Genomic DNA, 13,129 nt, shown 5'->3' on the forward strand with positions numbered 1-13,129 from the left:
TTCCGTCAGATACTCATTCACTCCTGAGTCCCTTGGATCTCTACATCTGTCAGATTTCCTGGATTTTCCTTTGTGAAGACAGGCACAAGGTAATAGTTTAGTGACTCTGCCATTTCCCCATTATAAATTCCCCTGATTCGGCCAATTGCTTCCTTTCCTTTTACAAACCCGGAGAAACTCTGATAATCCGGTTTGATGATTTTTGCGAGATTGTATCCATATTCTGTTCTCTCTTCCTTCACTCACCTGAGGAAGGAGCTGTGCTCCGAAAGCTAGTGATTCCAAACAAAGCTGCTGCACTTTAACCTGATGTAAGACTTCTTATTGTGCTCACCCCAGTCCAACACCCGGCATCGCCACATCATTCCTTTACCATGTTCTCGGCCTTCCTGTGCTGTATTCAAAAAGCCTCCAGTCCTCAGGTTTACTACTATTCCTGGGAAGGTCAGCATGCAGGTGCAGCAGGCGGTAAAGAAGGTAAATGGCATACGGGCTTCATTGCGAGAGGATTTGAGTTCAGGAGCAGGGATGTGTTGCTGTGCAGTTCATTACCACATTGCATGTTTTCAAGAAGCAGTCAGATATACCACTTGGGATGAAGGGGACTAAAGGATATGGGGGAAAGCCAGATTAGGTGTCAGCTATGATCATAATGAATGGCGGAGCAGGCTCGAAGGGCCAAATGGCCTCCTGCTCTTATTTTCTCTGTTTCTGTACTTCCATCCAATTTGGAGTACCCTTCATGTTCCCACCCCCTCTGACAAGCTTGTTTAAATGCGCCCAAAATTCACTTTCTTATAAAACAAATCAGAACATCATCTCTTCTCACACTGCTCTGAATTTCGGAGTTAGTGGGATTTGTTTTGGATTGATGCAGGAAGATTGGGAGAGATTGGGATGAGTGTTCAAATTGATACCTGGCTCTCGGGTGTATGAGTCACTGGGATTCGTTTTGGCTCAATCGAAGACTATGAAGTGAGAGTGGGACAGTTGAGATAGTTTGGAATTCAAACAGGATTGTGGGGAAAGACTTCAATTAATTTTGGATTGATACAGGGATTTAGGGAGGAAATGAGGGTGCGATATCAGTTGTGGTTTAATACAGGACCATGGGGAGAGAGCAAGGCTGTATGGTGAATAATTCTGGAAAGAGATCATTCAATGTGAATAACCTCACACTTATCCAAATTATACTGCATCTGCCATTGGTTTGCCCACTCGCCCAACCTGTCCAGATCTTGCTGTAGGATCCCTGCATCCTCATCACAATTCACCCTCCCACCTAATTTGGTATCATCTGCAAACTTTGCAATGTTACATTTTGTTCCCTCATCCAAATCATTAATATATATTGTGAATAGCCGGGGTCCCAGCACCGATCCCTGTCGTACCCCACTGGTTACTGCCTGCCAATTTGAAAAGGACCCATTAATCCCTACTCTTTGTTTCCTCTCTGCCAACCAGTTTTCTATCCACCTCAATACATTTCCCCCAATCCCACGTGCTTTAATTTTGCACAATAACCTCTTAGGCGGGACTTTGTCAAATGCCTTCTGAAAGTCCAAATATACCACATCGACTGGCTCCCCCTTGTCGACTGTACTGGTTACCTCTTCAAAGAATTCCAACAGATTTATCAAGCATGATTTTCCCTTCATAAATCCATGCTGACTCTGACTGATCCTGCCACTGCTTTCTAAATGTTCCGCTATAAAGTCCTTGATAATGGATTCAAGAATTTTCCCCACTACTGATGTTGGGCTGACTGGTCTATAATCCCTGCTTTCTATCTACTTCCTTTCTGCCGTGGAGTGAGTTTGTGGCTGATCTGATTGCCTGTCCCCAGAATCCTTCACTCTCTTGTCAAACATAAATCTGCTCACTCAACCTTGAATATCACAGAATCACAGAATTGTTACAGTGCAGAAGGAGGCCATTTGGCCCATCGCATCAGCACTGGCTCTCCAAATGAGCATCGTGACTGAGTGTCATTCCTCTTGCCTTTCCCCTCTACCGCTAAACATTGTTTCTGTTCAGATAATCACCCAATACCCCCTGAAATGCCTCAATTGAACCTGCGTCCACCACACTTCCAGACAGTACAAAACCACTCGCGTGAAAGAATCCAGATTAAGGGCAGCAGATTTCCTTCCCGAAAGGATATTAGTGACCCAGATGGGTTTTTACGACAATTGACAATGGGTTTCATGGTCATCGTTAGACTTTCAATTCCAGATTTTTATTGAATTCAAATCCCACCATCTGCCTTAGAACATAGAACATAGAACAGTACAGCACAGGCCTTGGCGGGATTAGAACCGGGGTCGCCGTCACCATGGGGTCGCCGTCACCATGGGGTCACCGTCACCATGGGGTCGCCGTCACCACGGGGTCGCCATCACCACGGGGTCGCCGTCACCACGGGGTCGCCGTCACCACGGGGTCGCCGTCACCACGGGGTCGCCGTCACCACGGGGTCACCGTCACCACGGGGTCGCCGTCACCACGGGGTCACCGTCACCGTGGGGTCACCGTCACCACGGGGTCGCCATCACCACGGGGACGCCATCACCACGGGGTCGCCGTCACCACGGGGTCGCCGTCACCACGGGGTCGCCGTCACCACGGGGTCACCGTCACCACGGGGTCGCCGTCACCACGGGGTCACCATCACCACGGGGTCGCCGTCACCACGGGGTCGCCCTCACCACAGGGTCACCGTCACCACGGGGTCGCCGTCACCACGGGGTCGCCGTCACCACGGGGTCGCCTTCACCACGGGGTCGCCGTCACCACGGGGTCGCCGTCACCACGGGTCGCCGTCACCACGGGGTCGCCGTCACCACGGGGGTCGCCATCACCACGGGGTCACCGTCACCACGGGGTCGCCATCACCACGGGTCGCCATCACCACGGGTCACCGTCACCACGGGGTCGCCGTCACCACGGGGTCGCCGTCACCACGGGGTCGCCGTCACCACGGGGTCGCCGTCACCACTGGTCGCCGTCACCACGGGGTCGCCGTCACCACGGGGTCGCCGTCACCACGGGGTCGCCGTCACCACGGGGTCACCGTCACCACGGGGTCGCCGTCACCACGGGGTCGCCGTCACCACGGGGTCGCCGTCACCACGGGGACGCCGTCACCACGGGGTCACCATCACCACGGGGTCGCCCTCACCACGGGGACGCCATCACCACGGGGTCGCCGTCACCACGGGGTCGCCGTCACCACGGGGTCGCCGTCACCACGGGGTCACCGTCACCACGGGGTCGCCGTCACCACGGGGTCACCATCACCACGGGGTCGCCCTCACCACGGGGTCACCATCACCACGGGGTCACCATCACCACGGGGTCGCCATCACCATGGATCCCTGGTTATTAGTAAACTGGTTTCGTTGTTTCATACAACTTTCGCAGTGATGGTAAACCTGAACTGCTAAATGTCTCACTGTTTCTCCTTTTTATATATTTTGAATATTTACAGTTTTGGAAATAATGGTTAATAAATTGCATTTAATGTAATGAGTGATTTTGTGAAATATTTTCAGCTCGGGAGATGCATTAACTGTTTTGTTTTGTGTTGGTTCTGTTTTCACTAGACCAAAACCAGTGTCACATGTGTCGCGATGCTATGACAGTGACAGCTTTACGCCACCTGGAGATATGCAGCACATTGAACAAACACCCGATCGGATCAGTTATAAACAAAGTCGCAGCTCAGAGGGTCGGTGTGCCAGGGACCCCATGTCCAGGAGCTCAGCACTGCGCAGGCAGGCTGTTGAGAACTGGCAGCGTAGACCGTATCGGAACAGCACAGAGGGAGAAGAAGGTGACGTGTCCGATGCAGGATCCAGAACAACTGAATCGGAGGCAGAGGTCTGGGAGACAGAAAATAAAAGTTCAGCAGATCTCCAGAAATTTGGATCAAATCGTACCAGAGTTTATCGGCTGAGTACGAGTAAGTGGGCTATACTTTACTTTATGACATGCTATGCATGATATGGGCGGTACAGTAGCAAGCACTGTTACTTCACAGCTCCAGGTTCGATTCCCAGCTTGGGTCACTGTCTGTGCAAAGTCTGCATAATCTCCCCGTGTCTGCGTGGGTTTCCTCCGGGTGCTCCGGTTTCCTCCCACAGGTCCCGAAAGACGTGCTTGTTAGGTGAATTGGACATTCTGAATTCTCCCTCCTTGTATCTGAACAGGCGCCGGAATGTGGCGACTAGGGGATCTTGGCAGTAACTTCATTGCAGTGTTAATGTCAGCCTACTTGTGACAATAATAAAGATCATCCTGATCATATATTCTCCACCATATGCGCAGCCTAAACTTCATGGAGAAGAGAATAAGAAATACGAGTTTGGGAAGGAAATTGGAACAATTATCTGAAAAGACAAAATGTGCAGGACTGGGTACTAGACAGGTGAGTAAGACTAGGTCAGATACCCCTGCAGAGGAGTAGAAAGGACACAGTGTGACGAATGGACTGTGTCTGTGCTTCTATTTACAACACGAGGTCCAACTGAATGCAAACATTTCCCAATCTGTCTGCTTCCCGAGGACTGAGCCCTGAGATGCATGTTTATTAAAGTGTGAATCGAACTTGACTGAAATAGATTTAAAATGTGTTCCTGCGCACAAACAGCCTTGACTGGAGGAAGGAGCTGAAGGCACAGTTGCTAAGTTTGCAGATGATACAAAGATCTGTAGAGGGTAGGTAGTATTGAGGAAGCAAGGGGGCTGCAGAAGGACTTGGACAGGCTAGGAGAGTGGGCAATGAAGTGGCAGATGGAATACAAATGTGGAAAAGTGTGAGGTTATGCACTTTGGAAGGAGAAATGGAGACATAGGGCAGCACGGTTGCATTGTGGATAGTGCAATTGCTTCACAGCTCCAGGGTCCCAGGTTCGATTCCGGCTTGGGTCACTTCTGTGCGTGGGTTTCCTCCGGCTGCTCCGGTTTCCTCCCACAGTCCAAAGATGTGCAGGTTAGGTGGATTGTCCGTGATAAATTGCCCTTAGTGTCCAAAATTGCCCTTAGTGTTGGGTGGGGTTACTGGGTTATGAGGATAAGGTAGAGGTGTTGACCTTGGGTAGGGTGCTCTTTCCAAGAGCCGGTGCAGACACGATGGGCCGAATGGCCTCCTTTTGCACTGTAAATTCTATGATAAACTATTTTCTAAATGGGAACATGCTTAGGAAATCAGAAACACAAAGGGCCTTGGGAGTCCTTGTTCATGATTCACTTGAGGTTAATGTGCAGGTTCAGTTGGCAGTTAGGAAGGCAAATGCAATGTTAGTATTCATGTCGAGAGGGTTAGAATACAAGACCAGGGATGTACTTCTGATGCTGTATAAGGCTCTGGTCAGACCCCATTTGGAGCAGTTTTGGGCACCGTATCTCAGGAAGGATGTGCTGGCCTTGGAAAGTGTCCAGAGGAGGTTCACAAGAATCATCCCTGGAATGAAGAGCTTGTTGTATGAGGAAATGTTGAGGACTCTGGGTCTGTACTCGTAGTTTAGAAGGATGAGGAGGGATCTTATTGAAATTTACAGGATACTGCAAGGCCTGGATAGAGTGGACGTGGAGAGGATGTTTCCACTTGTACGAAAAACTAGAAGCTGTTATGGGCCAGGGTTTAGAGAACTCCAATGTGTATCAGGGAGTTCACCTGACCCACAATTTTTAATAGATTGTGGTGTGGGGAACACACGGCCCACTCCACAGGTGTGGTACAGCAGAAATAGAAAAGTATTTTTTAAAGCAAAACAATGTTTATTGTATGAACTCAAGTTAATCTTTTTGAAACATACAGTGAACATCTTAGCAACCATCAATTCAAATACAACCCCCAAAGAATACAACACTAAGTAATCCTTAATAACTTCCCAAACAACATCCAGACAAAAGAAACACCTTTTAACAGAAGCACATTAGGTTTACATTCACTACTGAAAACATTTATAATTCTGAATTCACCAAATGATCAAGAGATAGTCTTTTCATGGCAGAGAGATCAACAGCTGTGTCTGGCATCAGCTCTAACACTGAAAACAAAACTAAAACACATCTGCAGCAAACAGCCGAAAACGAAAGCAAAAAGCTGACAGACAGCCCAGCTCCACCCACTCTCTGACATCACTGCAGTAATAAACACCCATTTCATAAAGGTACTCTCACTACAGATACTTATATACACCCCCATTTATAAACACCCATTTCTTAAAGGCATTCTCACATGACAAAGCAGAGGACCCCATCTCAGACTAAAGGGACGATCCTTTAAAACAGAGATGAGGAGGAATTTCTTCAGCCAGAGGGTGGTGAATCTGTAGATCTCTTTGCCGCAGAAGGCTGCGGCGGCCAAATCACTGACTGTCTTTAAAACAGAGATAGATAGGTTTTTGATCAATAAGGGGATCAGGAGTTATGGGGAGAATGGGGAAGAGAAAAATATCAGCCATGATTGAATGCCGGAGCAGACTCGATGGGCCGAGTGGCCTAATTCTGCTCCTATGTCTAATAGTCTTATGACAACTTTGTATCCTCATTGGCTGTAGATGAGTTCCAGAGGACTGGAGAATAGCTAATCTGGTACCGCTATTTAAGAAAGGTAGCAGGGATAATCCTGGAAACTATAGGCCGGTGAGCCTCACGTCGGGAGTAGGTAAATTATTAGAGAGAATTCTCAGGACAGGATTATACCCATTTGGAAACAAATGGACTCATAAGCGATAGACAGCATGGTTTTGTGAAGGGGAGGTCATGCTTCACTACCTTGGTCATGTTTTTTTGAGGAGGTTAAAAAGATGATTGATGAGGGAAGGGTGGTGGATGTTGTTTACATGGACTTCAGTAAAGCCTTTGACAAGATTCCTCATGGAAGACTGGTACAAAAGTGAAGTCACACGGGATTAGTGCTGAGGTGGTAAGATGGATACAGAACTGGCTCGGTCACAGAAGGGAGAGGGTAGCAGTAGAAGGGTGTTTTTCTGAATGGAAGGTTGTGACTAGTGTTGTTCCACAGGGATCGGTGCTGGGGCCTCTGTTGTTTGTGGTGTACATAAACGATTTGGAGGAAAATGTAACTGGTCTGATTAGTAAGTTCACGGATGACACCAAGGTTGGTGGAGTGGCAGATAGTGTTGAGGATTGCCAGAGGGTACAGCAGGACATAGATAGGTTGGAGACTTGGGCAGAGAAATGGCAAATGGAGTTTAATCCAGACAAATGTGAGATAATGCATTTTGGTAAGTCTAACATAGAGGGGAAATATACCGTAAATGGCAAAACTCTGAGGAATACAGAAAGTCAGAGATATTTGGGCGTGCAGGACCACAGATCTTTGAAAGTGGCAACACAAGTGGACAAGGTAGTCAAGAAAGCATACGGAATGCTGGCCTTCATTGGACGGGGCACGAGTATAAAAACTGGCAGGTCATAGAACATACAGTGCAGAAGGAGGCAATTCGGCCCATCGCGTTTACACCGACCCACCTAAGCCCTCACTTCCACCCCATCCCTGTAACCCAAGAACCTCTCCTAACCTTTTTTGGATACTCAGGGCAATTTGTCATGGCCAATCCACCTAACCTGCACATCTTTGGACTGTGGGAGGAAACTGGAGCACCCGGAGGAAACCCACGCAGACGCGGGGAGAACGTGCAGACTCCGCACAGACAGTGACCCAGCGGGGAATCGAACCTGGGACCCTGGTGCTGTGAAGCCACAGTGCTATTTACTTGTGCTACCGTGCTGTCCAGATATGCGACAGTTGTACAGAACCTTGGTAAGGCCATACTTGGAAGATTGGATTGGATTCTGTTTATTGTCACGTGTACCGAGGGACAGTGAAAAGTATTTTTCTGCGAGCAGCTCAACAGATCATGAAGTACATGAAAATAAAATAAATTACATAATAGGGCAACACAAGGTACATAATGTAACTACATAGACACCGGCATCGGGTGAAGCATCCAGGGTGTAGTGTTAATGAGGTCAGTCCATAAGAGGGTTGTTTAGGAGTCTGGTGACAGTGGGGAAGAAGCTGTTTCGGAGTCTGTTTGTGCGTGTTCTCAGACTTCTGTATCTCCTGCCCGATGAGGGAAAAGTGAGTAAGCCAGGGTGGGAGGGGTCTTTGATTATGCTGCCCGCTTTCCCCAGGCAGCGGGAGGTGTAGATGGAGTCAATGGATGGGAGGGGGGTTGTGTGATGGACTGGGCTGTATTCACGACTCTCTGAAGTTTCTTGCGTTCTTCGGCTGAGCAGTTTCCATACCAGGCTGTGTTGCAGCCAGATAGGATGCTTTCTATGGTGTATCTGTAAAAGTTGGTAAGAGTTAATGTGGACATGCCGAATTTCCTTAGTTTCCTGAGGAAGTATCGGTGCTGTTGTGCTTTCTTGGTGATAGCGTCAATGTGGGTGGACCAGGACAGATTTTTGGAGATGTGTACCCCTAGGAATTTGAAACTGCTCACCATCTCTACCTCGGCTCCGTTGATGCTGACAGGGGTGTGTACAGTACTTTGCTTCCTGAAGTCGATGACCAGCTCTTTATTTTTGCTGGCATTGGGAGAGATTGTTGTCACTGCACCACTCCACTAGGTTCTCTATCTCCCTCCTGTATTCTGACTCGTCGTTATTCGAGATCCGACCCACTATGGTCGTATCGTCAGCAAACTTGTCGATGAATAGATGGAGTTGGAGACAAATTTTGCCACGCAGAATTGCGCACAACTCTAGTCGGCACACTACCAGAAGGATGTGGAGGCTTTGGAGAGGGTGCAGAGGGGGTTTACCAGGATGTTGCCGGGTCTGGAGGGTGTTAGCTATGCGGAGAGGCTGAATAGACTCGGACTGTTTTCATTAGAAAGACGGAGGTTGAGGGCTGACCTGATAGAGGTCTACAAGATTATGAGGGGCCATGGAGTGGATGGGCAGGCACTCTTTCCCAGGGTGGAGGGGTCAGTCACCAGGGGGCATAGGTTTAAGGTCCATGGGGCAAGGATTAGAGGAGATGTGTGAGGCAGGTTTGTAACACAGAGGGTGGTGAGTCCCTGGAACGCGTTGCCAGGAGAGGCTGTGGAAGCAGATACATTAACGGCGTTCAAAAGGCATCTTGACAAACACATGGATAGGACGGGGATAGAGGGATACGGCACAAGGAAGTGCTGTGGGTTTTGGCAAAGGTTGGTATCATGTCCGGTACAGGCTTGGAGGACCGAAGGGCCTGTTCCTGTGCGGTATTGTACTTTGTTTGTACTTTGTATGCTCGGTGGGTGGGTAATTGATTTGCTTCAATACCTGTCAGATAGTTCACATTAGCTTAGTGAAGGCTTGAATATATCAACTAAGTAATAAACTTTTGAAGCATTTGAAGTAATCTTGATTTGATGTATTATTGTCACATGTATTAGTATACAGTGAAAAGTATTGTTCCTTGCATGCTGTACAAACAATGCATACATAGGAAAGGAAAGAGGGACTACAGAATGTAATAATCACAGAAGCTTCCAGGAACAAGGAGACTCATAAATAACTCAGATTAAAATACATTGCAAAATCCAAATGTACTTTAGCTCTGTATCAGCTGGGAGGACAGGCTTGTTAACATGTCCCTGAAGAAGGCTCTAGGAATCCTACGACGAGTAACTCACCTCCTGACCCCCCAAAGCCTGTCCACCATCTACAAGGCACAAGTCAGGAGTGGGATGGAATACTCTCCACTTGCCTGGATGAGTGCAGCTCCAACAACACTCAAGACGCTCAACACCATCCAGGGCAAAGCAGCCCCGCTTGATTGCTCCCCTTCCACAAACATTCAAACCCTCCACCACCGACGAATAGTGACAGCCGTGTGTACCATCTACAAGATGCACTGCAGTAACTCACCAAGGTTCCTTCGGCAGCTCCTTCCAAATCCAGGACCTCTACCATCTAGAAGGACAAGAGCAGCAGATACCTGGGAACCCCACCACCTGGAGGGTCCCGTCCGAGTCACTCACTATCCTGACTTTGAAATATATCGGCCGTTCCTTCACTGTCGCTGGGGCAACATCCTGGAAGTCCCTTCCTAACAGCACAATGGGTATACCTACACCTCAAGGACTGCAGCAGTTAAAGAAAGCAACTCGCCACCACTTTCTCAACGGCAATGGGCAATAAATGCTGGTCTAACCAGCGACGCCCACATCCCAGAAATAAATTGAAAAAAAACCCACCAGTATTGAGACCATGATCATCGGAAACCAGCTCCGCTGGGCCCCCTATGCTTAGGATGTCAAGAGTTCCGACTGCCAAAGCAAACATTCTTCACCCAGCTCAAGGAAGGATCCTGAACAAGAGGAGGGCAAAGGAAGCTCTTCAAAGACACCTTGTAGGCTTACCTGAAGAAATGGAACATTGACATCAATGCCTGAGAGACCTTTCCTCAGAAGAGGCCTACTTGGAGGAACCTCGTGATTGAAGTTAAGAGAGGCCCGCAAAAGGAGCCTGAGAAAGGAATACACCGCGACTTTGTGTCCAAGGACTGTTCCCACCTTTTGGAAACTCCTGAAAAGTGAGTGATTGAAGATGCGACTCTAGGATCACGCTCACTGGCTACGCAAGGACCCACAGAGCCCGTGACCAGTAACACTGAGTATCTGAGGTGGACAATCATACTCGTTAGCGAGTGCTCATCGCATTCTATCCATTATAGTTGCTTTAATGCAATTAACAGCCCCATCACAAACCAAATTTAAAACAAATAATAATGTATCTTCCTTTCATCTTGTTTGCATTTTAACATATGTATAAACAGTGGTTAGCACTGTTGCTTCACAGCACCAGAGTCCCAGGTTCGATTCCCTGCTGGGTCACTGTCTGTGCGGAGTCTGCACGTTCTCCCAGTGTCTGCGTGGGTTTCCTCCGGAGCTCCGGTTTCCTCCCACATGTCCTGAAAGACGTGCTGTTAGGTAATTTAGACATTCTGAATTCTCCCTCCGTGTACCCGAACAGGCGCCGGAGTGTGGCAACTAGGGGCTTTTCACAGTAACCTCATTGCAGTGTTAATGTAAGCTGACTTGTGACAATAAAGATTAGTATTGTGATTAAATGCTAAACACTAATAATATACAACTTTAACCGACCAAAGAAATGTCTCCTGTCTCTGCGAGACCTGAAATCCGGGAGCGGGGTCCACGCTGTGCTGAGGCTGCATTTGTTATTCAGCACAGCCCAGTGAAGGGCTTCGAGCGGTTAAAAAAAAAAGTTGGAAGTTTGATCGGCACGCATGTATGTGTGCATGCCTGTACAGCCTGCACTCCCAGCGTGCATGCCTGTACGCCTGCACTCCCAGCGTGCATGCCTGTACGCCCTCACTCCCAGCGTGCATGCCTGTACACCACACTCCCAGCGTGCATGCCTGTACACCACACTCCCAGCGTGCATGCCTGTACGCCCTCACTCCCAGCATGCATGCCTGTACGCCCTCACTCCCAGCGTGCATGCCTGTACGCCCTCACTCCCAGCATGCATGCCTGTACACCACACTCCCAGCATGCATGCCTGCACTCCCTCACTCCCAGCATGCATGCCTGAACGCCCTCACTCCCAGCGTGCATGCCTGTACGCCCTCACTCCCAGCGTGCATGCCTGTACGCCCTCACTCCCAGCGTGCATGCCTGTACACCACACTCCCAGCGTGCATGCCTGTACACCACACTCCCAGCGTGCATGCCTGTACGCCCTCACTCCCAGCGTGCATGCCTGTACACCACACTCCCAGCGTGCATGCCTGTACGCCCCACTCCCAGCGTGCATGCCTGTACGCCCTCACTCCCAGCGTGCATGCCTGTACGCCCTCACTCCCAGCGTGCATGCCTGTATGCCCTCACTCCCAGCGTGCATGCCTGTACGCCCTCACTCCCAGCGTGCATGCCTGTACGCCCTCACTCCCAGCGTGCATGCCTGTACTCCCTCACTCCCAGCGTGCATGCCTGTACGCCCTCACTCCCAGCGTGCATGCCTGTACAGCCCTCACTCCCAGCGTGCATGCCTGTACGCCCTCACTCCCAGCGTGCAGGCCTGTACGCCCTCACTCCCAGCGTGCATGCCTGCACGCCCAGCGTGCATGCCTGTACGCCCGCACTCCCAGCGTGCATGCCTGTACTCCCTCACTCCCAGCGTGCATGCCTGTACGCCTCACTCCCAGCGTGCATGCCTGTACGCCCTCACTCCCAGCGTGCATGCCTGTACGCCCTCACTCCCAGCGTGCATGCCTGTACGCCCTCACTCCCCAGCGTGCATGCCTGCACTCCCAGCGTGCATGCCTGTACGCCCTCACTCCCAGCGTGCATGCCTGTACGCCCTCACTCCCAGCGTGCATGCCTGTACAGCCCTCACTCCCAGCGTGCAATGCCTGTACGCCCTCACTCCAGCGTGCATGCCTGTACGCCCCGCACTCCCATCGTGCATGCCTGTACGCCCTCACTCCCAGCGTGCAGGCCTGTACGCCCGCACTCCCAGCGTGCAATGCCTGTACGCCCTCACTCCCAGCGTGCATGCGCCTGTAAACGACCCTCACTCCCAGCGGGGCAATGCCTGTACTGCCCTCACTCCCCAGCCAGGCATGCCTGTACCCTCAACTCACTCCCAGCGTGCATGCCATGTACGCTCCTCACAGCCCAGTGTGCATGCCTGTATGTCCGCACTCCCAGCGTGCATGCCAGTACGCCCTCACTCCCAGCGTGCATGCCTGCACTCCCAGCGTGCATGCCTGTACGCCCGCACTCCCAGCGTGCATGCCTGTACGCCCTCACTCCCAGCGTGCATGCCAGTACGCCCTCACTCCCAGCGTGCATGCCAGTACGCCCTCACTCCCAGCGTGCATGCCTGTACGCCCTCACTCCCAGCGTGTATGCCTGTACGCCCTCACTCCCAGCGTGTGCCCTGTACGCCCTCACTCCCAGCATGCATGCCTGTACGCCCTCACTCCCAGCATGCATGCCTGCACTCCCAGCGTGCAGCCTGTACGCCCTCACTCCCAGCATGCATGCCTGTACGCCCTCACTCCCAGCGTGCATGCCTGCACTCCCAGCGTCAATGCCCCCATCCCAGCGTGCATGCCTGACCCGTCACTCCC

General features: G+C 50.6%; 1 protein-coding gene across 1 annotated transcript in view; it reads left to right on the forward strand.

Annotated features, from left to right (window-relative positions):
- fbxo41 (F-box protein 41) overlaps positions 1-13,129 on the forward strand; it is a 258,780-nt gene that overhangs the window by 175,068 nt on the left and 70,583 nt on the right. The window contains exons 5-6 of the mRNA XM_038792922.1: positions 3,606-3,999; positions 10,440-10,564. Coding sequence (XP_038648850.1) covers positions 3,606-3,999; positions 10,440-10,564 — 519 coding nt within the window. The remainder of the gene's footprint in view (positions 1-3,605; positions 4,000-10,439; positions 10,565-13,129) is intronic.

The sequence above is a fragment of the Scyliorhinus canicula genome, chromosome 3 (assembly GCF_902713615.1).
Source record: "Scyliorhinus canicula chromosome 3, sScyCan1.1, whole genome shotgun sequence".
NCBI lineage: Eukaryota > Metazoa > Chordata > Chondrichthyes > Carcharhiniformes > Scyliorhinidae > Scyliorhinus > Scyliorhinus canicula.